At 39.6% G+C, this 26213-nt stretch overlaps 1 protein-coding gene across 1 annotated transcript in view; it reads right to left on the bottom strand.

The window, feature by feature from the left end:
* The window catches only part of LOC125245621 (GTPase IMAP family member 8-like), a 35154-nt gene extending 9257 nt beyond the window's left edge, over positions 1-25897 (bottom strand). Inside the window, exons 1-2 of the mRNA XM_048156291.1 lie at positions 25872-25897; positions 25676-25747 (exon numbers count right to left, since the gene is read on the bottom strand). Coding sequence (XP_048012248.1) covers positions 25676-25703 — 28 coding nt within the window. The 5' untranslated portion in view covers positions 25704-25747; positions 25872-25897. The remainder of the gene's footprint in view (positions 1-25675; positions 25748-25871) is intronic.
* Positions 25898-26213: the final 316 nt, after the last annotated feature.

Raw genomic sequence — 26213 nt, 5'->3', positions numbered from 1 at the left:
AAATAGTACACAGTTATTTTAAATTGTAATAATATTTCACAATATTACTGTTTTTTACTGTATTTTTAATTAAATAAATGTAGCCTTGGTGAGCAGACGAAACTTCTTTTAAAAACATTAAAAATCTTAGTGGTTCCAAACTTTTGGACTGTACTGTATATTAAACAATGTCCACGCTAATCCATGCTTTATGATGGGAGTGGATGGTGGCCCAAATTCTGAAGACAGAAAAAATGCACCCATCCATTATAAAATAAGTCCACATGGCTCTGGGGGTAATAAAGGCCTTCGGAGGTAAAGCGATGTGTTTGTGTAAGAAAAATATCCATATTTAAATCTTTATCAACAGTAATCTCCAGCTTCCACTAACTGTTGTGCGCACATTCACGAGAGAGTGGCGTCCCAGCTTATGATGTAGGACGCAGGCGCAGCATGAGTTCCGTTGAGAATATTCTAGTCACGCGAAAACCAAGCTAAGGAAATCCATGTGAAGAAGCAAATTGTTTGAGCTATACTCTACATTTTATTAGTGTTAAAATTGTGATTTCTTGCGAATATCCAGGTTGCTTCAACAAAGCTAAAGTCTTGGGGTTGTGCCGACATCAAAGGGAGATGCACCATTAACATTTCACAAATTCCCTGTAAAGGATCCTAAGTGATTGAAGCTATGGCTGCTCGCTATTTGCTTGGATGTAAATACACCAGTGGAGGATTACAAGGCAAAGAAGAGTGGAAGTACAAGACGACTTCTGAAATTGTGAGCTGTGCCTACAATACTGATGTTTTACATGGCTGTTTATAGAGGCACCTTTGTTTTAACACTCATTTAACATACACATTTTCACACAATATCAGTCTTTGCATTATCGCCAATGCATGCATCCTCATTTAAACTACCTTTCAGAGCTTGTGAGAGACGCTCGGGAAAGTAGATGGAACTGTAACTATCCTGATCAGACCAGTGCTAAATCTTCACAAAAGTTTATAATTTGCTCGTTTTTAAAGCCTTGCAATAAGCAGCGTGCACAAACCTCACAACACTGGAGAATAGAGTGCTATTAAGCGTTCTTCACACACACACAGTAAATGAAATTTAAACTGTTAAAAGAAAATGCTCAAACTGCTGCATAGGAGCGCTGCACGCTGTGACTCTGTGTTGATTAATGTGCATAAATGCTTTGTGCTGCTCTGTATTGAAGCCTTTATAATACTTTTGCACAAGGAAAGAATATTAATAGCCTGTCTTGTTTTGTCCAACATATAATATGTTGTTGCTTCATTAAAAATCTGCGTTATACATTTAAAAGAAATGTCTTTTAACAATGTGTGTGTGTGTGTACACGTTTTAGCACAGAACTAAAATACTTTCTTGACTGTTGTCATGTCATAAGCTGTCATTATATTACTGTGTGAATTTTTTATTTATTGATATCCCAATCAGGGTGCAGGATGTGAAATTTTGAAATAAATGTTTGTTAGGCTATATATTTTGGTTGCAGTTGTGAATTAATAAAAAATTATCTGGTTGTGTAAAATAGGCACATAATATCATAATATCAAAATATTGATAGATATACCCCTGAATCGAATTGTATCACAATCGTATCTGAGAACTTTTTGAGGTATCGGACAATATTGTATCGACGGTCACTTTGTCAAGAAACATGTTTTTTGTTTATGTTTTTCTATTTTGTTATTTATGTTGTTGGAATATTGTTGTTTTTAAATGTACTATACAAATAAACTAAGCACCCCGCGAACACTTAATACATATGCGTGAACATGATACACATGCGCATGACATCACCGTTTTCAGAAAAAAACTTTTCTTTTGATTTGCAGTGGTTCTTTTTGAGTCAGACGTGCTACTTTGGCTTGTCCACACAACTAAAGTTCGATTCAGTTTGATTAGTGAACCGGCTCGACTGGTTATTCTGCTTACTGGTTTCAACCGGCTCAAAAGAACAATTTGTTCAAGAAATGAACATCACAAATAAGCAGTCACCTTCCACCTCACAATTGTAAGGTCACGTTGATGTATACCTCTCTACTTACCTGGCTCCTTATCTGTTGGTACACGTTTTAGCACAGAACTAAAATACTTTCTTGACTGTTGTCATGTCATAAGCTGTCATTATATTACTGTGTGAATTTTTTATTTATTGATATCCCAATCAGGGTGCAGGATGTGAAATTTTGAAATAAATGTTTGTTATATATTTTGGTTGCAGTTGTGAATTAATAAAAAATTAACTGGTTGTGTAAAATAGGCACATAATATCATAATATCAAAATATTGATAGATATACCCCTGAATCGAATTGTATCACAATCGTATCTGAGAATATTGTATCGCTGGCTATGAGAATCGATATTGTATCGAATCGTGATGAAGTCTCTGATTTACACCCCTATTAATGTGGAGCTGCACAGTCGAATCATCAGATTTTCTGCAGGTAATGTGAAGCATGCAAGCAAGAACAATAGCAAAAATGGCAGATGGATCCATAATAACTGTTCATGATCCATGCTATCATGAGATATTTAGTGATATTTTTAAATAATTATAAATGTTCTGTTAGCATGTTGCTAATGTACTGTTAAATGTGCTTAAAGTTACCATAGTTTCTTACTGTATTCACAGAGACCAAAGCCATGTCGTTAATTTCATTTTAAAGTCGGCATGAAATCAAAATCGACCCTATTAACTGTACTGGTGCATATTACTAGTCTTGTGATAAACAATTAATCTGTGCAAGTTAAAACACAGAAAAAAATTGTTTGTCACGGTAATCTTTAATCAAAATCTGAAAAGTTACTTCTGGTCTGGAATGGTGTTCCTTCTCTGATAACGTCAGTTTGACAGCTTGGGTTGAAAACGCATAAACCACTCCCCCGCAACCGTTAGTCTGCTATGAGCGAGAGATGGAGAGGAGGAAACTCTGCCCTCTATTCAATATTCCGTTTCACGTGGAAATGCGTCACAACACTGGAGAAAAGTCGTTTGCAACTTCCAGTTCACGCAGCTTTTAACCTGAAAACGTGTTGTACATTTTTTTTAAATTATTATTTTCATTATTATTAATCTCTACATGCATTTAAAACTAGCACAACTTGGTATGCCACCAACCTGAGCTGACTGTAAAACAAATGCATAGAATGAATAGGCACTAAGATCCAGTAATACTAATAGAGAGATACAACCACGATCTGATGATAGGAGCAAATCATTGGTAACTCTAATGAGAGCAGTCTCAGTACTATGGTACGGTCTAAATCCTGACTAGAAATCCTCTCAGATACCATTTCTTTCTAAGAAGGAACATAGTTGTGATGATACTGCCTTTTCTAGTATTTTTAATAGAAAAGGAAGATTTGAGATCGGCCTGTAATTGACTAATTCTCTAGGATCAAGTTGTGGTTTTTAATAAGACGTTTAATAACAGCCAGTTTAAAGGTTTTTGGTACGTATCCTAGTGATAAAGATTAATTAACAATATTAAGAAGAGGATCTATGACCTCTGGAAGCATCTCTTTCAATAGCTTAGTCGGAATAGGGTTTAACATACATGTGGATGATTTTGATGATTTAACAAGTTTAGACAATTCTTCCTGTCCTAAAGCAGTAAATGAATTATTTTTTCCTCAGGGACACTACAATGCACTTTTTGACATGATACTGTAATAGACGGTTGCATTGTTATAATTTTCTATCTAATATAATAAATCTTGGAAGTAAAGAAGTTCATAAAGTCATTGCTGCTGTGCTCTTTGGAGACATCAGAAGTTGAAGCTTTATTTCTTGTTAATTTAGCCACTGTATCAAATAAATACCTAGGGTTGTGTTTATTTTCTTCTAAAATATTTGAAGAATAAGCAGATCTAGCAGTTTTTAAGGCCTTTCTGTATTAACTTTATTAAGATTTCCTCCACCAAAAATAAGGTGAGATCCAGACCCGCTATAAACCCAAATACACTCAAATTAATTACATTAATTGAAAAGCGTACTATCCAAGTAGTAATAAAGATATTTGCCATCATAATGATGACAGAAGCGCACACAAAAGCAGTAGCAGTAGTGTGCTCCGGTGTGGTTAGCGCTCATACTGCATGTGCACCAAGCCCAACTGAACCGTTGTTTGGCCCACCTTTTCCAAGCGGGCCAGGGACTGCAAAATGAAATAGCGCCCGGGCACGGTACAGAGTGATCACACTACTCAAACGAACTGTGCTTTGCTCTCTCCTCTGCGCTTCCATGTTCGTCACCGGAGCTCACACTGTGCATGCAACCTACATCTGGGACGTCACTCTATCGTGAACGCACATACAACAGTTAGCGGAAGCTAGAGATTACAGTTTATAAGTTTTAAATATGGATATTTTTCTTACACAAATGCATCGCTTCCCTTTAAAAGGCCTTTATTAACCCTCTGGAGTCTGAGGCTGATTTGTGGCCTGGAGAAGTTTTGACATGCCTTGACATTTGTGCTTTTATCAGTTGTTCATAAACATATTAATGGAAAAAGTGTCATTACACTGTATTCAGCACAAACTAGGCTACCATAATATGTGAGGAACATGTATGTACATTGTGACAGCCATAAGGAAGCATGTCATCTGCAGCACCTTGGAGAGCACCAGCAGAGCCACTCAGTGACATTCAGGACCAGGGATAGCACCAACACAGGTGTGCAGAGTTTCCCTTTTGACACGGGGCCTCAGCTGCAGGCTGTTGGGCCTAATCAGCAGCCACATAAAAAGAGAACAACAAAGTCACAGAGGAAAGAGCAGGGGAGGTGAACAGATGCAGTGTGCTGAGCGCGCCCCAATCCAGGCCTTGGACAAGTGCTAACCAGGACGAGCTTGTGAGGGTAGAAGGACGTGAGTAGTCTGCACTACAGAGACTAACCCTATATCTCTTCTGCCTTTTCCCCAGACATAATTTGGGACCACAAAGGAAAAAAAAGGAAGAAGAACTGCCTGAGTTACAGTTTCTCCACATACCCCTCTCCTACAACGTTTGTATAAATAAAGAAAGTTTAAGTTTGATGCATTGAAAGACTGCCTGGTGGACTCTTTGCTTTATCCTGTTGAGTTTAAATTCCCTATCTTGAATGTAAAGGGTACAACATGTTTGTGTTTTTGAATGAATAACGTTTATGCGTGGTTATTGAAAAAACAAAAAACTTAAGTCACTGAAATAAGGCCAAAAAATAATATTATATATGTGTTTACAAGACTTCTGGGTATTGGAGGTTGTAGACTAGAGGTTTTGCTTCAAAATTATGTAAAAATTATCCTACCTACTCTTTCATATAAAACAATAGAGAGATTTAAATTTTCTAAAACATCTTTGGTCAAGAAACACAGTATGTGTGGAGGCATGAATCATAATGAATAATGGGCGATTTACACCTGAGAAGACAAAAGATTCACATAATGAGTTGTAATGACCTGCATAAATAATGAGCTCTTTCAGTCAGGTAGGCTGTGAAAAAACCCTCTGTGATTATGTCTCAAGCTCATCATGGTGTATAGCAAACATACAGAAAAAAAAGCAATACTGTGAAATATTATTACAATTTAAAATAATGGTATTTTATTATATTCTTTAATGTAATAATGTATTTCTGTGATGCAAAGTGTCTGAACAATTATGTTTCCTCTATGGCATTTTAAAAGGATGCACATTTGGAGAAATATTAATGGATTCTCATATGTTTATGTCAATTTTCTATACAGAGGAGTAATATTTAGGGGCCAAGCCCCGAAGGGGCTGTAGCCCCTATTGTAATTGTACGTTTTCCCTTTTATTATTATTATTCTTCCTCCCGAATGGGAGTCTATGGCAGCCCTATCAACGGAACATGAGAAAATGATGAAATTTGGCACAGTTGTAGAGATGCTCATGAATAGTGATTGGACCAAATTTGGAGTCTCTAGAACCAACTCTATAGCGCCACCACCAGTTCAAAATTTCAACATTCTAACGGTTTTAACATTTGAACTCTTTGTCATAGAAAAATTAAATTTAGTTCATCTGATTCGTCTCTTCATGCTGATGCTATTCAACTTCTTACATTAAGTCTCCACCCATTACAGTAGCGGCCATTTTGAAAAGTACAGTATTTGTTTTTTTCGCTTCTCCTCCTTCAAAATTTGTCCAATTTTGTCCAGACTTTGATCAGGTGATCTTTGGTCTGAGCCGCACAGAAATGACTGAACAGATTTTTTTTATTCATCTTTGTTCAAAAGTTATGATGTCACGAAGTTAACGAGGTTGACCCGAAATTGCTATAGAGGCTGTATCTCGGCCAAACTTTGAGCAATCGAAACAAAAATTGGTACCCTTGATCAAGACCATGATCTAAGGTTCCATGCCGAATTTGGGAACAGCGCCACCTACAGGTCATGAGATATGAAAAATGGCTATTTTGGCCAATTACTTTTGAACACTTTATTACAAAATCAAGATCTTGGTGTCTATGGATTCCTTGGGCCATGCCGAATCCGGGGATATTGAATTTGTCAACATCGGATGAAAAGCATGTCCGCCATTTTGAATTTTGTCATAAATTGCAATAACTTTTAAACAATTTGACATATCATCACAAAATTTGGTACATATGACCATCAGAGTGTCCTGAAGGTACATGAGAAGTTTCAGCACAGCGCCACCTAGTGTTCCACAGATATAATGTTTTTTGCAAAATTGCTTATAACTTTTGAAAACATTATCCAAAATTTGTCTGCTTTATGTCATTTTATTCCCTGGCTTATGCCGATTCCGACAATGTGTCATTTGTCATTTTCCTTAAATGTACCTGTCTGCCATATTGAATTAAATCAAAAACAGTTTTTTCGCTACTCCTCCTGCAAATTTTGGTCAATTTTGTCCAAAATCAGCTCAGATGATCTTTGGACCGAGCCGCACAGAAATGACTGAACGGATTTTTGATATTCGCTACCATTCCCAAGATATTCATCTCTGAATGTGACCTTGCTTGTGTTTGTTGTCTTATACTAGTTAGCTTAGCACAGTAATTGCTTAGCATGCTAAACTATTGCTATTCTTTCTAATGTGGTCTTCAGTCAACAGGTTAACCAAAACTTAGTTGGCATTAAATAACTTTGCATACTAATATGGTTAACATGCTATGAAGCTTTTTTTTTGTGAACTCTTTCTCACACTGAAACCTCTGCTTAGCATACTGATGAACTTGCATGGCTGATTAGCTCAATGTGTTACGCCACGGATCCCGAATGCTCTGCATCGTGGGTTCGAAACTCAGTGTGACACATGCCCAGACCGCATGAGGTACTGTGGCAGGAAAAGATGCAGAACTTGTGTCTGTTCTAGGCATTCTGCCTAAAACTGGTCTAATCTGAAGCTATCACATGCAATTCCTTTATGTCCAAATTCGTAGTTATTCTTCTTCCCCCTGTATGGTAATCAATGAACCATAAGAAGGAAAATTATCAAATTTGGCATGCTTGTAGTGATAGTAATTAAAAGTAATTTGACCAACTTTGGAGTATCTAGGACTAAGTCTATAGCGCCACCACCAGTTCAAATATTCACTTTTGTAAAGGTTATAACTTTTGAACCCTTTGTTCCAGAAAAATGAATGTCAATACAACTGATTCCTCTCTTCATACTGATCACATTCAATATCTTACATTAAGTCTCCACCCAGTACAGTAGTGGCCATTTTGAAAAGTACAGTATTCCGTTTTTTCACTACTCCTCCTTCAAAATTTGTCCAATTTTGTCCAAACTTTGATCAGGTGATCTTTGGTCTGAGCCGCACAGAAATGACTGAACAGATTTTTTTTATTCATCTTTGTTCAAAAGTTATGATGTCACGAAGTTAACGAGGTTGACCCAAAATTGCTATAGAGGCTGTATCTCGGCCAAACTTTGAGCAATCAAAACTAAAATTGGTACACTTGATCAAGACCATGATCTGAGGTTCCATGCCAAATTTGGGAACAGCGCCACCTACAGGTCATGAGATCTGAAAAATGGCTATTTTGGCCAATAACTTTTGAACACTTTATTAGAAAATCAAGATCTTGGTGTCTATGGATTCCCTGTGCCATGCCGAATCCGAGGATATCGAATTCGTCAACATCGGATGAACCACGTGTCCGCCATTTTGAATTTTGTCATAAATTGCAATAACTTTTAAACAATTTGACATATCTTCACACAAATTGGTATGTATGACCTTTAGAAGGTCCTGAAGGTACCTGAGAAGTTTCAACACAGCGCCACCTACTGTTCCACAGATGTAATGATTATTGCAAAACCACTTATAACTTTTGAAAACACTTTCCAAAATGTGTATGCTTTATGTCATTTTATTCCCTGGTTTATGCCGATTCCGACGATGTGTCATTTGTCATTTTCCTTAAATGTACCTGTCCGCCATATTGAAATAAATGGAAAACAGTTTTTTCGCTACTCCTCCTACAATTTTTGTCCAATTTTGTCCAAAATCAGCTCAGGTGATCTTTGGACCGAGCCGCACAGAAATGACTGAATGGATTTTTGATATTCGCTACCATTCCCAAGATATTCATCTCTGAATGTGACCTTGCTTGTGTCTGTTGTCTTATGCTAGTTAGCTTAGCATGCTAATTGCTTAGCATGCTAACCAGTTGTCATTCTCTTTAATGTGGCTCTTCAGTTATCAAGTTAACCATGAGCTTCATTAGCATTAAGTTAGCTTAGCATGCTAATATGGTTAGCATGCTAAGTAATGCTTTTTTTGTGAATTCTTTGTTAGACTAAAAGGTTTCTTCCACAGTCTGTTGAATGTGCATCCTCAAGTAGCTCAATGTGTAAAGCCAGTTATCTGAAGAGCCCTGTATCCGAAGTTAGTGGGTTCGAATCCCAGGTGGAGCGGTTTTATAAAATAGTGTGTTTTGATTCCTTTACTGCCTCTTGGATTAGAAATAAATGCTTTTTGTTTCATGCTGTGTTCATTTTCATCTAAGCTTATGTACATTCTGAGTTCATTCTTGCCCGTAATTCTGAACCAGCTGTTTCATGTTTGTTCATTTTCTGCTGTTTTTCCTCTTCCTGCTCTGTATTGCACTACAGCATGATGAGCTGCAGAATGATCTAAAGTGCAGCTTTATAAGAATTCTTCATTTTGAGTTCATTTTCACATGAACTAATAAACTTCGGCAGGTGTGGAAACATTCACTTGCACAGTGGTGCAATGAGATGAGAAATGGACCTTGCACCCGGAGGTCGTGGATTCGAATCTTGTGTGGGGTTCCTTTATACAATTGTGTGTAATGAGTCATTTTGATACCTTTTTTATCCAAATAAGGATTGTGCTAATCTTTATTCCTCTTCAATGAGATACAAGTATTTTAGTTCATTCCGTGTTCGTTCTCTGAACTTCTATTGATTTTCATTTCATTTCCACCTGTCCTTCTGAACCAGATGTTTTGCATGTACATTCAATTTCTGCTGTTTTTGCTCTTCCTGCTCCGTATTGCGCTACTGCCCCTACTGGGGCTTGGCCCCGAATTGCTGCTTGCAGCTATATTTATTCAATATTTATTGTCATCACTATGAGCGCTGGATACTGTGTTTTCAATTCATACTTGCAGCCGGAGGGCGCTCTGTGCACCTTTAATCCACAAATTAATCTAAAGAAGAACAACCATGTGACTCTCCAGGAACTGAACTAACAGAGGCTTTCTGAGATCGCTAACTATGGCTATTCAAAACACTTATGAAGACAATAAATACACGATTGAGATGATGTATGCATGTATTGAGAATTTTCGTCTGAATAGCGCTGACTCCGTGGGCGTGGCCGCATTAGCGGATAATGAGCTGAATCACTGACTTCTGACATGGCTCTCTTTTCATTCAGATTACATAAACAGAGAATATTTGTTTTCGATTTGACTAACACAATTAAAACCTGACATTTCAATGTTTTTTTATACATAAGTCTAATTTTTTGTGATTAGTATTCACTAAGTTACAGTTCATTATCTGAGAACTATCAGATTGGAGTTCCTTCAGAGGGAGACGAGAGATCACACATCATGTTAGTTTTCTTTATTTTGCAAAAAGCACAACATTTTGTTTTTACTCTGAGTGTACACAAATAAAAGAAGATATTCAACAGATTAGAATGGTTTATAACTCTTAATTGTATGTGCAACATTGATGGAGTATGTTGAGTCTCTTTCACACTGGTAAGAAAAAATCCGCAGTGGTATCGCCGGCGATACCTCAGACCTCAGAGTGTTATAGGTGTTACAGAAGATGTTTTGTTTTATACATTTTTGCAATATTACTTGAAACTGTCTTTACTAACTGATAAAAGACTATTTATTAGGTGCACTGAAAGGAATAATATCAATATACATCATCTGTGCACGAGGTAGGGCCTTAAATCATCGCATAAACGATTGGCCCTCTAGCTTGTCAATCACTGCCATTACGTTCCTTGTGAGAGATGTGCGCAATCCAGTAGCTTTCTGTAGAGTCTGCACAGTTTCGAAAATGAGCAGATCCTGCCATAAACTGCGTTTAAGCCTCAATTCAGGAAACTTTGGTTTGTAAATCTCACATTGGCTCCGGCCTGGCGGACACTAATGGATCACAAGACTCTTTTTATGACTATTTCGATAGATTCCTGAACATTTCCTTCGCGGCTTCAAAGGGGATGCGGACACCACGGATCGGGTTACTACGAGCCAGGGCCACATTCCAAACAGTAATAAAAGAGAAAATACACGCACCCACAGACACACACACAAAGACCTGCATGAAGACTGTATGCACAAATATGATTGTACCTGCAAATATGAATGTATCTGCCATTGTAGTGCTGTCGTATTTATGTGTTACTAGTGTAGAAGTGTAGAAATGGCTGTAGTAGGTTAGTTTTCATGTTAAACGATAGTATTAGAGTATAAAGTGTATCTTCTTTAGATGATGTGGGACATGTACAAAAAGAAAGTACACCCGATATACCATAAATTATGCAAATCAAGCTGCGAGACAGGACAAAGGAAAGTGGAAAACCGCTAAAATTGCAACGCTATTATTGGCGGATGTTATCAAGGAGGCGTTCTGGTCTGTTGTCTTTAAAACACCATGACACGCGTCTCTTCGTTGCACAAGTTTTCCTGTCGCCAGTGTTGGGGTAGTTACTCAAAAAATTTAATTAGTTACTAGTTACTTCTGTAAATTGTAATGAGATTACTGCATTTGAAAAGTAACTTCACTACTTATTACTTTACTTTACTTTTTCTTAATTTACCGTGTAGATACAGGTCCTTCTCAAAAAATTAGCATATTGTGATAAAAGTTCATTATTTTCCATAATATAATGATAAAAATTAAACTTTCATATATTTTAGATTCATTGCACACCAACTGAAATATTTCAGGTCTTTTATTGTTTTAATACTGATGATTTTGGCATACAGCTCATGAAAATCCAAAATTCCTATCTCAAAAAATTAGCATATTTCATCCGACCAATAAAAGAAAAGTGTTTTTAATACAAAAAAAGTCAACCTTCAAATAATTATGTTCAGTTATGCACTCAATACTTGGTCGGGAATCCTTTTGCAGAAATGACTGCTTCAATGCGGTGTGGCATGGAGGCAATCAGCCTGTGGCACTGCTGAGGTGTTATGGAGGCCCAGGATGCTTCGATAGCGGCCTTAAGCTTATCCAGAGTGTTGGGTCTTGCGTCTCTCAACTTTCTCTTCAAAATATCCCACAGATTCTCTATGGGGTTCAGGTCAGGAGAGTTGGCAGGCCAATTGAGCACAGTAATACCATGGTCAGTAAACCATTTACCAGTGGTTTTGGCACTGTGAGCAGGTGCCAGGTCGTGCTGAAAAACGAAATCTTCATCTCCATAAAGCTTTTCAGCAGATGGAAGCATGAAGTGCTCCAAAATCTCCTGATAGCTAGCTGCATTGACCCTGCCCTTGATAAAACACAGTGGACCAACACCAGCAGCTGACATGGCACCCCAGACCATCACTGACTGTGGGTACTTGACACTGGACTTCAGGCATTTTGGCATTTCCTTCTCCCCAGTCTTCCTCCAGACTCTGGCACCTTGATTTCCGAATGACATGCAAAACTGAGCAACAGTCCAGTGCTGCTTCTCTGTAGCCCAGGTCAGGCGCTTCTGCCGCTGTTTCTGGTTCAAAAGTGGCTTGACCTGGGGAATGCGGCACCTGTAGCCCATTTCCTGCACACGCCTGTGCACGGTGGCTCTGGATGTTTCTACTCCAGACTCAGTCCACTGCTTCCGCAGGTCCCCCAAGGTCTGGAATCGGTCCTTCTCCACAATCTTCCTCAGGGTCCGGTCACCTCTTCTCGTTGTGCAGCGTTTTTTGCCACACTTTTTCCTTCCCACAGACTTCCCACTGAGGTGCCTTGATACAGCACTCTGGGAACAGCCTATTCGTTCAGAAATTTCTTTCTGTGTCTTACCCTCTCGCTTGAGGGTGTCAATGATGGCCTTCTGGTCGGCAGTCTTACCCATGATTGCGGTTTTGAGTAATGAACCAGGCTGGGAGTTTTTAAAAGCCTCAGGAATCTTTTGCAGGTGTTTAGAGTTAATTAGTTGATTCAGATGATTAGGTTAATAGCTCGTTTAGAGAACCTTTTCATGATATGCTAATTTTGGGTTTTCATGAGCTGTATGCCAAAATAATCAGTATTAAAACAATAAAAGACCTGAAATATTTCAGTTGGTGTGCAATGAATCTAAAATATATGAAAGTTTAATTTTTATCATTACATTATGGAAAATAATGAACTTTATCACAATATGCAAATTTTTTGAGAAGGACCTGTATATGGACAAACATCATAGCCCTATCATCACTTAACCTTTCTGCAGAGTTTATTGTATAAATATTGAACATATGAAAGAACAATAACCCAGTCTGCACAAAGAAATATGCCTCACCGTAAAATCCAGAAACAACAGGATAAAGAAGGGTGGGGTCATTTTAAAATGGTGTCAACACACAAGTTTCAAAACACAGGCTTTGAATCGCTAATTCAAAAGTGAAAGTATAATGCTCACGACCGCACGGGCATTCATAACGGCACTGCGACAGTGGACACGCACGGTTATGAACGCCCGTGAATGCATTTTAATGATGGGTTCATTAATGGTGAGTTTATTATTATTATTAATAAAAAACCTAACAACAAAACAATAAAATCAATGACAAACTCGCTTAAATAGGCGCTCAGTCAAAGGTGAGGCGAAATGGGCAAAGTGAGGTGCGACTCTCGTTCAGCCCACTTTGAATTGAGCAGACGCGTTCAGTTCTGTAAAACTGAATGGTCACATGCAAAATAAAGAAATAAAATATTAAGTTTTGTTGCCAAATTTAGATTTTTTTATTTGAATATTATTTAGTCTATTTGTTTGATTTGTAGCTAATGATTTAATTATAATTTAATTAATTGCTTGTCATCAACTTGCAATTCCCTCGCGAACCCCCCGTTTGGGAAACCCTGTTTTTTTTAGAACATTATTTACATTCATTCCTTGGTGACGCGTAATGCAGCCAAGCTACAGGTATCGCGTTTAGTTTAAAATATTCACAAACTTGTTAACTAGGCTATATCATGAATTATATGATATTTTCCGATTGTCATATATGTGGAAGTGAATGTGTTTTGTTTAAACACCTTTATAATGATCATGTTAGTTGATAAAACAGAGGATCTGTCGGATTTACATTACATAAATTCATCAATTTTTCCCGAAATAAACGTAAGTGGCTGGTGAACTGGGATAAGAGACTTTCTTTAAAGTCGCTGAGTAGAGGAGAAAATTTTCTGAAGAACGTAATCAAACCAGAGTTGTTCTTGGACAAACATTTCAACGCTGGAGAGCAATGAAGGAACAGAAATGTGTCAAGACAGATGCGCAATTCGCAAAAATTCTTCTTGACAGGTAACAGTGATTATCCTTTCTTTATGGAATAGTTATTGTAGTACTGTTATTCAGGTATATCGACGTTGTTCTTGTACTGTAGTACTGAAATGAATTCACTAACACCACACAGTGAATGCCCCTGGTAAACAAACACTCGTGTTCCAATACTTGTGCACAAGTTTTGGGAGGCGTTCCCTCGAAATGAGCCGTGAAGGAGGGGGGTTGTTCTTACGCATGCGCTCATTTATAAAACTCACTAACAGTCTTTGGTTTCTCAGCCATCAAAAACATCCTCTGTAACCCCTGGAGTTCTGTGGACTTCTTTTATAATGGATGGCTGCAATTTTTTGGACTTCAAATTTTAGGCCACCATCCACTCCTATTATAAAGCATGGATTAGCATGGACATTATTTAAAATAACTTGTAGATTGTATTCGTCTGAAAGAAGAATGTCATATACCACTAGGATGGCTTGAGAGTGAGTAAATCATGGGGTAACTATCCCTTTAAGATCCTGGGATGACAGGAGCCTCATGGATGTGTTCTGGAGTGGACTGAACAGTCATCTAGCACCTTTGATACCAGTAGGCAGTCCAACTCTCTCTTTGAAGCAGTACCTGGATTATGTACTGTGGATTAGTGTGGGCAAATGTCCGGAAGCTATTAAAACCTCACTGTCTTATTCCACCTCTGCCCAAAGGTGGCAGAGAAAGAAACTGTCCTCTGCGGGTCCAGCCTCTGACCACATACCAGTGTCTGTTCCAGCTTCTAATCACAACCCAATGTCTCTCATTCCAGTCCCTGACCTCAGCCCCTGAACAGAGCTCAGTGTTTGCTCCAGGCCCCGACCTTATTCTAGTGATGGCTCCAGCCCCTGATCTTAGTCAATTGATGGCTCCAGCCCCTGAGCATAGTACGGAGATGGTTCCAGTCCCTGAGTTCAGTCACGAGTCCACTCCAGCCCCAAAATTCAGTAATGAGTCCCCTGTAGTCTTTGAGCTCTATATTGAGCCTGTTCCAGCCACTGTTTACTTCAAAATAATAACCAATCCTCCCACTGGCTTAACACCGGTGAATATCAGGACCATCTATTCTCCCTGTCCAGGCATTTCCCAGGCCTGAAAAGGTGTCCTTAAGTGCAGACTTGATGGGTAAGTCAGTTGACCTCTCCATCATTTCGGTCAGAAAGGCACTAAGGAAATTCTCCATTGCTCAGTGAGTTAAAATCTGCCCCAGAGAGTGAAGTCGCCGAATCCGCTACAGAGAGTGAAATCTCCAAGTCTCCAAGATGTTCCAGTCTGTGAAGTCTCTGATTCTGTTCCAGTGAAAAAAATTCATGAAGCCATTCCTGCCCTAGATTCAGCCCCTGATTATTGACCAGTGAAGGCTCCAGTCCCTGACTATCATCCAGTAAAGGCTCCAGCCCCTGACAATCATCCTGTAAAGGCTCCAGCCCCTGACTATCATCCAGTGAAGGCTCCAGTCCCTGAATAGAGTCCAGTTGAGGGGCTTGCTGGGCTTCTTGCACGACCAGAGCTTCCTGCACCGCCATGGCTTCCTGAGCTGCCAGCACCTCCCTGGGTTGCCAGTGCCTTCCAGGTGTCATCAATATCACCTGACACAGCTCCAGGACACCCACTCTCCTACCCTAGATGGAAACCATTTTGCGCAGGGTCACATTTTCCAGGAGGTAAGGTAACAATTCCCAAGATTCTCTCCTCTCATCACCTGAATACACTTCATCATCACCCGCACCTGCCAGCATTTACCCTTGTTATCACTTGTCAGCACTTCCTATTATAAGAAGTCACCTTCCACCTCACAATTGTCTGGTCTTGTTGATGTATATCTCACTACTTACCTGGCTCCTTACCTTTTCATCTCAAAATAGAGATTCCTCACCTTCATCACCCATCGTCATCAGTTTAGATCATCTGCTCTTCTTCACCTTGTCAGTTACCATCATCTACAAACACAAAGAGACTGTTATCATCCAGCTAAGTTCATTCAAGGCATCAAACCATGACTGAACATTCAGCTTTCGAAAGTCAATGCAGAAACGTAATGTATCATCTTTCTTCTGGACGATAACTATGGGGCTGCTCCACTCGCTCTTAGAGGGCTCAATAACTCCCAACTCCAGCATCGTCCCAATCTCTGCTTTCAGAGGGGCCACCAGCCTCTCCGGAACACGATATGGTCGCTGTCGTGAAGGGTTCTAAATAAGCAGGTGGATCTAGTGTTGTACCAAATTGGTCCGCCCAGACCTCTGACGGAACAATGAGGGATATCGACCCAGAAGGTGGTGCAGCTCAGCCTGTTTATGCTCTCCCAGATGACGGAGATCAACTTCTCACCTTCGGCTCTGGCTGTTCATCCTCCTGATCCACCTCACAAATCAACAGCGATGTTTCTGGCTTGCTGGGTGGTTCTTTCCACTCCTTCAGGAGGCTGATGTGATAGGTTTGTACAGTCTTGCCCTTGTCAGGGTGATGATTTTCATACGTCACAGGTCCCATCTTATGAACTACACTTTCCCTTTCGAGGGAACTTGCGCTACGTACTATAGGATCGCTTTGGGAACGCCCTTAGCATGAAAGCCTCTGATGCACGTGTGTCAACTAGTCCAATGGTGAGAGTGAACGTCAGGTGACGTCATGACCAGGAAAGGATAAATACACATCCGGAAAGACTGGCTTCAGCTTTTTGTGCCTCAGCAAAGCGCTCTGTGTGAAACTGTCTCTGTCTATTTATTGTTGTTTGTCATCAAGCATTATATATTCTAGACAGGAGTTTATTGGCGAGCAAATAGCAACTTGAGTCGTGTGTGCTTCCCTGCCCTTGCTACTATACGACTGGGGATACACATGATTTATTTGTTGTTTGTTTGAGAGCAGAGCATGCACGTCAGCTCTTGTATTGGGATCTGACAGTGTTCATTTATAAATTTCCCGATGTGATGCACTATCGAGACTTTTAGCTCTGCTCCTCTTGGCGTTTTTCTCAAGGAAATAAAGAATCTATGGCTTAGATCTTGTATTTGCCGAGGCGATGCATTGATTACGGGTCTGCAAAACTGCAATAAAGAATCTACTGGCACAGATCTCGCGTCTGCCTAGGAGATGCATAGTTTTCGTGTCTGCAAACTGCAATAAAGAATTTAGTGTCACGGATCTCGCGTTGGCGTAGTTTTTGTGTTTACAAACACAAATAAAGATTCTAGTGGCTCTGATCTTGTGTTTGCCGAGGCAACGCGTAGATTAGGGTGTGCAGACGGCAGTTATAAATATTCAACATATCATTCAGACCGTGTACACTTATCTGGTGGTTCATTGATGCATTTAATTTGAGGAGTTAAATGGGACATTGCCTCTTATTTATATATAACTCTTTATTTAGCCTTTCATCCAGACCGTTTTTAACCTGTCTGGTTGATATGTGCCTGCATTTAATTTTAAGAGAATAAATGAAAGTTGATGTGTGTATGGCCTATATATATATATATATATATATATATATTTAGCATTTCTTTCAGACCGTATTAACTTATTAGTTCAGCCTTTCATGTAGATCCTGACACCAGTGGTGTTAGGCTTCTTAGGGCAGCCCTCTGCGGGGTGGAGCGGTGTACACCTCAGTATACGGTGCCCGTGCCACTTTGTTGCCCTCAGGGGACTGATCTGCTAACCCCATCACTCTCGGTGCTTTGGGGCGCAGCGGTTTCCAGCAAGCTTTGATTGCTCATAAAAAAAAATGGTGTTGTGGCTGAATGTCAAGAAGAGTGTGCTTTCTCCATTACAGAGAACCACCTTCCTGGGCGTGGTATGGATTCAGTGATGCTGCGGGCCGTTCTGTCACCCACTTGTATTGCTACAATCTTTTCAGTCACACAGGAGATATAACTAGGCCAGTCACTCACTATAAAACAGTTTTCTAAAACTGTTGGTTCTGATGGCAGCTGCATCCAATGGTGATACCTTTTGGCCTGCTGTTCATGAGACCCTTACAGTGGTGGCTCAGGACCAAGGGTTTTCCCTGAGGGGGAACCCACTTCGTATGATCAAGATCACACGGCGGTGTCTCTGCGCCTTGGTTATATGGAAGAAAAGTAGGTTCCTGTTCCAGGGCCCTATGTTTGGAGCTTAATATCATTGAGTCACTCTCATGATAGATGTTTCTTTCACAGGCTGGGGAGTAGTAATGGAAGGCCGCTCAGCTCAAGGGCTGTGGAGTCATCATCTTTCATGGCACATAATTGCCTGGAGATGATGGCGGTCTTCAATGCGTTGAAGTTCTTCCTCCCAGACCTGAGAGGTCATCGAGCTGTCTGGACAGACAATACATCAATGGTCTCTTATGTAAAACAACAGGGGGGTCTGCATTCGCGCCCACTATCTAGCGCACCAGATCCTCCTGTGGTCCCTGGGGAAGATGCTCTCCTTGAGAGAAATCTTATTCCAGGGACCTAGAATATAGAAGCAGACATCCTGTCGAGACAGGGACTGAGGCCAGGGGAATGGAGACTTCACCCCAAAGTGGTGAAGCTCATATGGGAGATTCATAGCCACATGGAAGTGGATCTCAGGATTAGACGCACTGTCCACTGTGGTTATCCCTTACGCATCCAGTTCCTCTAGGACTGGATGCCATGGTACAGACATGGCTGAGGCTACGTCTGTATGTTATTTTTCCCCCAATTGTTTTGCTCCTAGGAGTTCTGGAAAAAATTCGCCGGGAAGGGATATGTCTACTGCTAGTAGCCCCTTACTGGCCAAGTTGGATATGGTTCTTGGACCTTGTGTCTCTCCTCGACAGCTCTCCCTCTGAGATACTGATCAGGAGAGTCCTTCTATCTCAGGTGAAGGGCTTGAGTTTTCACCCCGCCTAGAAGTACTGAACCTGTGGATTTGGCTCCTGAGGGGGCCAAACTCATAGTATCTGGTCTCTCAACCAAGGTTGTGGAGACTATACTTTACTCCAGAACTCCAGCCACAAGGAAACTATCGTATTTATGCATACCATGTCGCTTGGATGGTACGATTGTGGGGTATAACCCTTTGAGGTATGGTTTCATTCATGGCACTCTGAGCCTGAGGCCTGCAACATGCACTAGGGTTCCTGCTTGGGAGTTGGCCTTTGTGTTGGAAGGATTATCTGCAGCTCCATTTGAGTGTCTTGATTCGGTCTCAGAAAAATTTCCGACGTTGAGAACTGTTTTCCCTCCATTTTTCCCCTAATAAGAGTAGGAGACCTTCAGGCCCTATCTGTATCCCCTACGTGCCTTGAGTGTGCACCAGGGATGGTCATGTGTGCACCAGGGATGGTAAAGTGTTCCTTTACCCTACCGGGTTATATACCTAAGGTTCTGACCAATATGCCATGGCCTATAGTGCTGCAAGCTTTCTGTCCTCTGTTCTCAGATCCAGACCAGGAAAAGTTGAATCTTGTGTGTCCAGTGTGAGCACTGGACACCTAATATCCACAGAGCTGCCCTGTGGAGGTCTTCAGATCAACTGTTTGTTTGTTTGTTTTGGACCGCGCAATTAGGGGTCTCCCTGCATCAATACAAATGGTTAGCAAGTGGATAGTTGAGACTATATCACTTGCGTATGAGGTCTCTGGTCAGCAGTTTCCACTGTCTGTTAGAGCTCACTCTACTAGGTGTATGGCAGCCTCCAAGGCCTTGTTGTTGGTGGTTTTCCTCAAGGAGGTCTGTGATGCGGCGGGCTGATCCTCGCCACTCATGTTTGTGAGATATTATATCTCGACCTGGACGCAACTCTAGGCTCATCTGGGAGGGGTTTTAAAGTTACTTTTCATTGGTTGAGAGCGCTGACTGCCACGGTGAGCGTTGATGTACTGCTGAGCCAGTTTAGCAGCATCCAGTCCAGTTGTCGACTCATGTCCCTTGACCCAGACTCGATTCTCATAGGGTAGAACATGCAGAAACTGTTCCAGGACTATTGTCTCACCGATCTCCTCCTTTGTGCACAGCTCAGGTCTCACCCAGTTTTGGTACAAGTTCCGCAGTCGATTGTACGTTTCCACTCTTCAGATGGAGTAGAAGTGGCCCAGAACCATGGGCGGTAAGTCTCTGGCGAGATATTGAATTTTTCCCACAGCACCTCCTTCAGATCATAAACGCTCTGTCCTCGTCCATGGCCAGGTAGGCTTTCCAGCGCTTGCTCAGACAGCAGTGGAACCAGAGGATAACTCCATTCATCCTCTGGCCACCTCCAGGTTCTGGCCAGAAGCTCGAAACGGCGTAGTACCCCGTAGTACCCCATGTCGGTCGGTGAGTCTTGATCTCTTTGACAAATAGTGCTTCTACGTTGAGCTGCTGTTGGAAGCTCCATCCGTGGACTTTCGGCCTAACTCGACACCTCAGCTGGCCGGACAGCTTGCATAATCGACTCCCGCAGACTCCGTAGCTCCATTACATACCGTTGCTCTCTCTGCTCCTGTGCACTCAGGAAGTCGTGCATCACTGCAAACATCCCACCACTAGATGTTGGAGCAGAAGAGATGGACTCGTGAGGCGATGTGGACTTGGGACGAACTGGTGGAGGATTCTCCTCTCTCCTCCTCCTCTGTCGACTCAGCATTGTCCCAGGTGACTCAGTGACAGCTTTGGTCTGGGACCGAAGCCCCACTCTAGGCTTCCTGCCTCTCTGCGCAGTTTTGCGAGTAGCCATCCCACTTCTGACACCATATGTGGGACAACGGGTCTTCACAAAAAATCCCCCCAAAAATATGGCAATACTCACAGCGATGTAAGGTGTAAAGTGATGTTTATTTACAGTGCTCGAGAGGTGAAACAGTCCCAGTAGACACACGACCAAAGCTATATACATAAGTAACAAACAAAAATCAAATAAACAAAACTGTGTAAAAGAACAAAGAAAAAAATATAAATACATACATGCAAACTACTTCAATGACAAATAAATTGCTCACGGCACCACACTTGCTCCCTCGCCAGGTTACATACTTCTTTGGGGCTCCTCTTTATAGTCCAAGCCCTGCCCCTTTTGTTAAAATCATTACAAACATGAGTGGGTAAGTATTCAGGTGAGTATATACATTTTCACAACAACACCACATAAATATATACACACATAAAATAATGAAATATTTATAGAAAGTGTCAAAACAAATGTAGACATAAATAATAATAAACACATAATAATGCCCCATTTCCATTATCCCCCCATATTAACAAGACAATGGACGAGCTGACTTCAGGTTGCTTCACGTCGGCGCGTCCACACACAGCAGTCCCGGCACTAGTTTTCCAGGCCACTGGGTGACACTCGGGTTCGGCCAACTGATGGTGGAGAAGCAACGTGAAAGACCAGCAAGGCGCTGACTAACACGGAACACAGGTATGTATTAACATGACATCATAACAACCATCATGCCCCCTTGGATCAAGACTGCTCGTCAAATTTCAAGTCGATCAGACTAATGGTTGTGTGGTTACAGCTGTTTTCATTTTTTGTCAAGTTATAGTGCCACCTAGTGTCCAATCAACGCAATTTTTTATCGCGACCACAGATTAAGCCCATACACACATGAACCAAGTTTGGTGCAAATATCTCATTTTGTTCTCGAGTTATAACATTTTAGTAAAAAAGTGGCTCCACCGACATCATACATTTTGGTGCCCCTTAGCGACCGTGAATCAAAATTTCAAGTTTTTTTTTTTTTTTTGATAATTATTGATATTCAGACACCAGAGAACATTTCTGCACTGGTTTGGTTTCTGATCGGTGAAAAACCTAGGACTAGTTCTCAAAAGTAGGTTTTTCAAAAACTCAAAATACCTGAACATTTTGGGGGTGACGAGTGAATCACAGACATGCGTCTTGTCTGCTGTAAGCCAAGGATTGCAACAATATAAGACACTTGAGCCTGGACCTAACGGTTCAGGAGTTATGAGCCATTTTGTACTTTTTATGAGCCATTTCGTACTTTTTTTACGGCTGCGCTGATTTAATAGACTGAGAATAAGCGTAGCGCTATAGAGTTGCATCAGCCATTGTCCAGTGTTATTTGAATATAAATGTTATATTCCAAGTATATTTGTTGCAGATGCTGTATCTAAGTTTATTTAATTATATAAATGCGACCTACTTACCGCACGTGAATGACCCGCTGTATTGTATGCCGTCAATCCTTTGAAGTTAAATATAGCAATCGATCACTGTGATTTGTATAAGAAGATACTTTATGTTGTTTATTATTTATATCTATGATGTAACACTTAATTGATTCATCTGTTAATTATTATTTTTATTTTATTGTTCTAGAAAACCTTGCATATGTCCATCTATATTGATGCCAGAGCAATCACTAAAAGGCTATCATTGAGACATGACTCTGTATTCTCTGACAAGAATACTGTAGCGGTCAGTGCACATTGATCCACCTATAAATCCTAATTCAGAACAGTAGTGTCAGCTCAATTGTGCTTGTTCTTGCAAAAAAACACTATCTATGAAAAATTTCAGTCAGGACTCAGGTCTCATCATAGCACAGAAACTGCGCTCGTTAAAATTACAAATGACTTACTTCTAGCTTCTGACCAAGGCTGTGTCTCAATACTAGTGTTACTTGATCTCAGTGCTGCGTTCCACACTATAGATCATAAAATACTCCTAGACCGACTACAAAATTACACTGGTATTCAGGGACGGGCATAACCATTTTGTATATTTAAACAAGGAAAAATCTAAAATAATGTCAGTAAATTATGGTGTGCCACAAGGATCAGTGTTAGGCCCTCTGCTATTTTCAATATATATGCTGCCACTCGGCAATATTATAAGAAAACATTGAATTAGCTTCCACTGCTATGCTGATGATACTCAGTTATATATTTTATCATGACCAGTTTAAAATTATATTTGTGTATGACTAACCTTTACTACTTCTTTACAACAAAACGCTTTGCAGGACTATTGTCACACACCAATCGTCATCAGTTAGCATGTGTCCCACCCCAACAACACACACCAGAGAAAAAACTTTGCAGGTCCTATAGCTGAGAAAGAGCCTACTCGGATGAAAACTGCTTCAGTGAACTCAGTTATAGTAACGTGGCATTTTTTAGTCGGTAATGGTAACAGCGTTGCAATGGGAGAAATAGTCATTTGTTTGATTACTCGTTACTGAAAAAAGTAACGCCGTTTATTTATAATGACGTTATTCCCATCACTGGTGCTCGGCTTGCTCTCATGCAGTTTAACCCTTTGACACATACGATCACACCGGTATGATCAGTCTCCTGGTCCCAGGAGCGTACGATCACACCAGTGTGATTAGAAAGTTCAGCGCATCACGTGATCAACTGCCAAATTCAAATGTGCGTGCGCGCTTTGGCTGCCGCTAAACCAGAGACGGACGCACGCAGCACTTTTCATTTATCACATTTATGCAGTGTTTTCAACCAAATAATGTTTATTTTAGGTTTCAGACATTTAAATACACATGAGTTCTAACAAAACAATATATTTAGAGTTTGTAAAATACACAATGATGTCTATAGAAGCAGAAATAACAACCCTTTCCATTCTAATTAGACGACATGTTTTATTTATATCAGATACACATTGTGAAAATAAATTTAAAGCTTACTCTATTCTTCCCCAGTTCACAGACTCACTAAGTTTCATGTATTTCGGGAGAAGTGGATAAATTCACGTGTTGTAAATCCAACAGATCCGATTCTCTGTGTGGCGCAAACTAACATGGCGGCGCCCATCGCGCATATAGCTCATCTAACATGATCATTATAAAAGTGTTTAAACAACAAAACACATCCACTTTTACATATTTGGCAATTGGAATATCAGATATTTCATGCTATAGTTAACAAATTTGTGAATATTTTGAATAAAAAATAAAATAAAAACAGATCATCAGTTATTCAGTGCTGCGGTGTGTCACGTGACAAGCAATGACGCATCACCATGGAAACAATAAAGTGATACGTTCTAAATAACGGTTGGCTTAAAAAACTCACGCTGGGGGGTCAGCCAGAATATTTTAAACTTATGTGCGAAAGGGTTAAAATATTACATAAGGTTCATTACTCCAATGCTCGGCTTTCTGCAATTTACTCTAATGTTGATGACAGTTGTGATAGATGTCACATATCGCCTGTAATATGTTTTTTTTCTGTCCAAAGCTACTTAATTATTTGAACAACTATTTTGAGACCATGTCCAAAATATTTAAAACCAAGGTTGATGTTTGCCCTAATACTGCAATCTTTGGGGTTCCGACAATTTGGACTTGGCTTACATCTAAACAGTTAGATGTACTTGCTTTTACATCTCTAGTGGCTAGATGACAGATTTTATTTCTTTGGAGGTCCACCAAGCCAATGGGTTTTTCACAGTGGCTTGTAGACTTTATGTATTTTTTGAAGCTGGAAAAGATGCTCTCGGTATCCCCATTATCCCCCATCGGTATCCCCCATCCTTTCATGATAAATGGCAACCTTTTATAACACATTTTCACTCTCTTCAAATTTTACCTGTTGACTGAATTTATTTGTGCCACTGCCATTCTGCCTATGTTTTAATTTTTCCTTCCTTGTGTTGTTTTCCTTAATGTAAATGTTTAAAAATGGAATGTCCTTATTACGTCTGTTGTTTCAATTATTACGGTTGTTGTTGTTTTTTTTTTATCTTCTGATAAAATATTTATCAATACAATTCTCTATAAATTTAATAAATGCTGGGTCTTGTAACAAATACGTTGGCAACCTTCATCTAGAACAATGCTGAAATTTACCCAAATGAATCTCCATTTATACTGCTGCATGATCACCAACTACTATACTGTTATACCAGCATTTTTTTAGACATCAGTTCCATAAAAATTATAAAATAGTCAATGCGTGAAGGAAGAAAGTCACCTATATCTTGGATGCACTAGGGGTAAGCAGATAAACATCAAATTTTCATTTCTGGGTGAACTATCCCTTTAAAATTTAGCACACACCGACTAAAGCATACTTTGAATTATTTAAACTCACTCCTACTTCATATCCCGATTGTCCACTGTTATCCACAGCTGTTCAAGCATCTTTACATGTTGGTTTAATACTGTAGATCACCCAACTGTAGATTGTACTTTGACTGTGGAATGCTTTTAAATATTTTATATATATATATATATATATATATATATATATATATATATTTCAGTGCTTCCATTGCAGGTTTGGTCTTAAATTTCATATAAGGTGGTATTAAAAAGGCCTTAAAAATTCTGCAGACACCCAGTTCCTGTTAAAATATTCTTGCAATATATGTTGCATTTAATTGGTAAACTGATTTTCGGATTTACATATCACATGTGATAATGTTTCATGTAAATGTATGATATTTTGACAAGATGCAATATCTAATACAAAAATCAATATTCAAACAATAAAAGATTATTTTCAAAATCAATTTTTTATTTTCAATCAGTTGACTGGTTTTTACTTGCATCCCTAATTTATAATATTTTTCAGGTGAATGTGAAGGTGATCTGGATGGTTCTGCATTTGCTAATCAGTCATTTATGATGACTTTCAGAAGAACTAAATGACTCACCAATTTAAGGCAAATAAATAAAACAATCCAAACTAATCCAACTGAATGCACTTTTTTTTTTTTTTTTTTATTAAACAATGTAAACAGTCTCTTACCAGGAAGTGTTTTAGGTCTAGTTGCCATCTTCACTGTATCTAAATACAGACTAATGACCAGTAAAATGGTTTCTACAAAACATGTACAATTCAGAAAAATAAAAACATACAATCTCATTATGTTTGTAATGATATATAATGTAAACATATCACAACATTTACATAAAACACACTGTTGCAGGAAATAAGAACTCACCAGGTATCAAGCTGTTGTTCAAAGTTGTTCGGATATTCTTTCACTTTTGGTTATATAATGAAGATGCTCCTCCCTTCTGCAGTTACATCATCTTGTTACCTGTAGAAGAGGTGCCTAGTTTCTGCATGTTCTTTTTCTGAATAATTTTGGTCATTTTGGGCCCTATTTACTAACAGTTTTTGCCATTGTAACTTATTGCAGTGAACTTATTGCATATACATTTGTAGGAGTTTCCCTTTCAGATGCTAAATTTATGGGATGAGAGTATTTAAATGAATCATGCAACGTGGTTTTTACCAAGTCAATTTAATGGTGTTTGACCCATTATTTAATGCCCAAAAA

Source organism: Megalobrama amblycephala, linkage group LG1, assembly GCF_018812025.1.
Source record: "Megalobrama amblycephala isolate DHTTF-2021 linkage group LG1, ASM1881202v1, whole genome shotgun sequence".
NCBI lineage: Eukaryota > Metazoa > Chordata > Actinopteri > Cypriniformes > Xenocyprididae > Megalobrama > Megalobrama amblycephala.
This window is presented reverse-complemented; position numbering and strand designations above follow the sequence as displayed.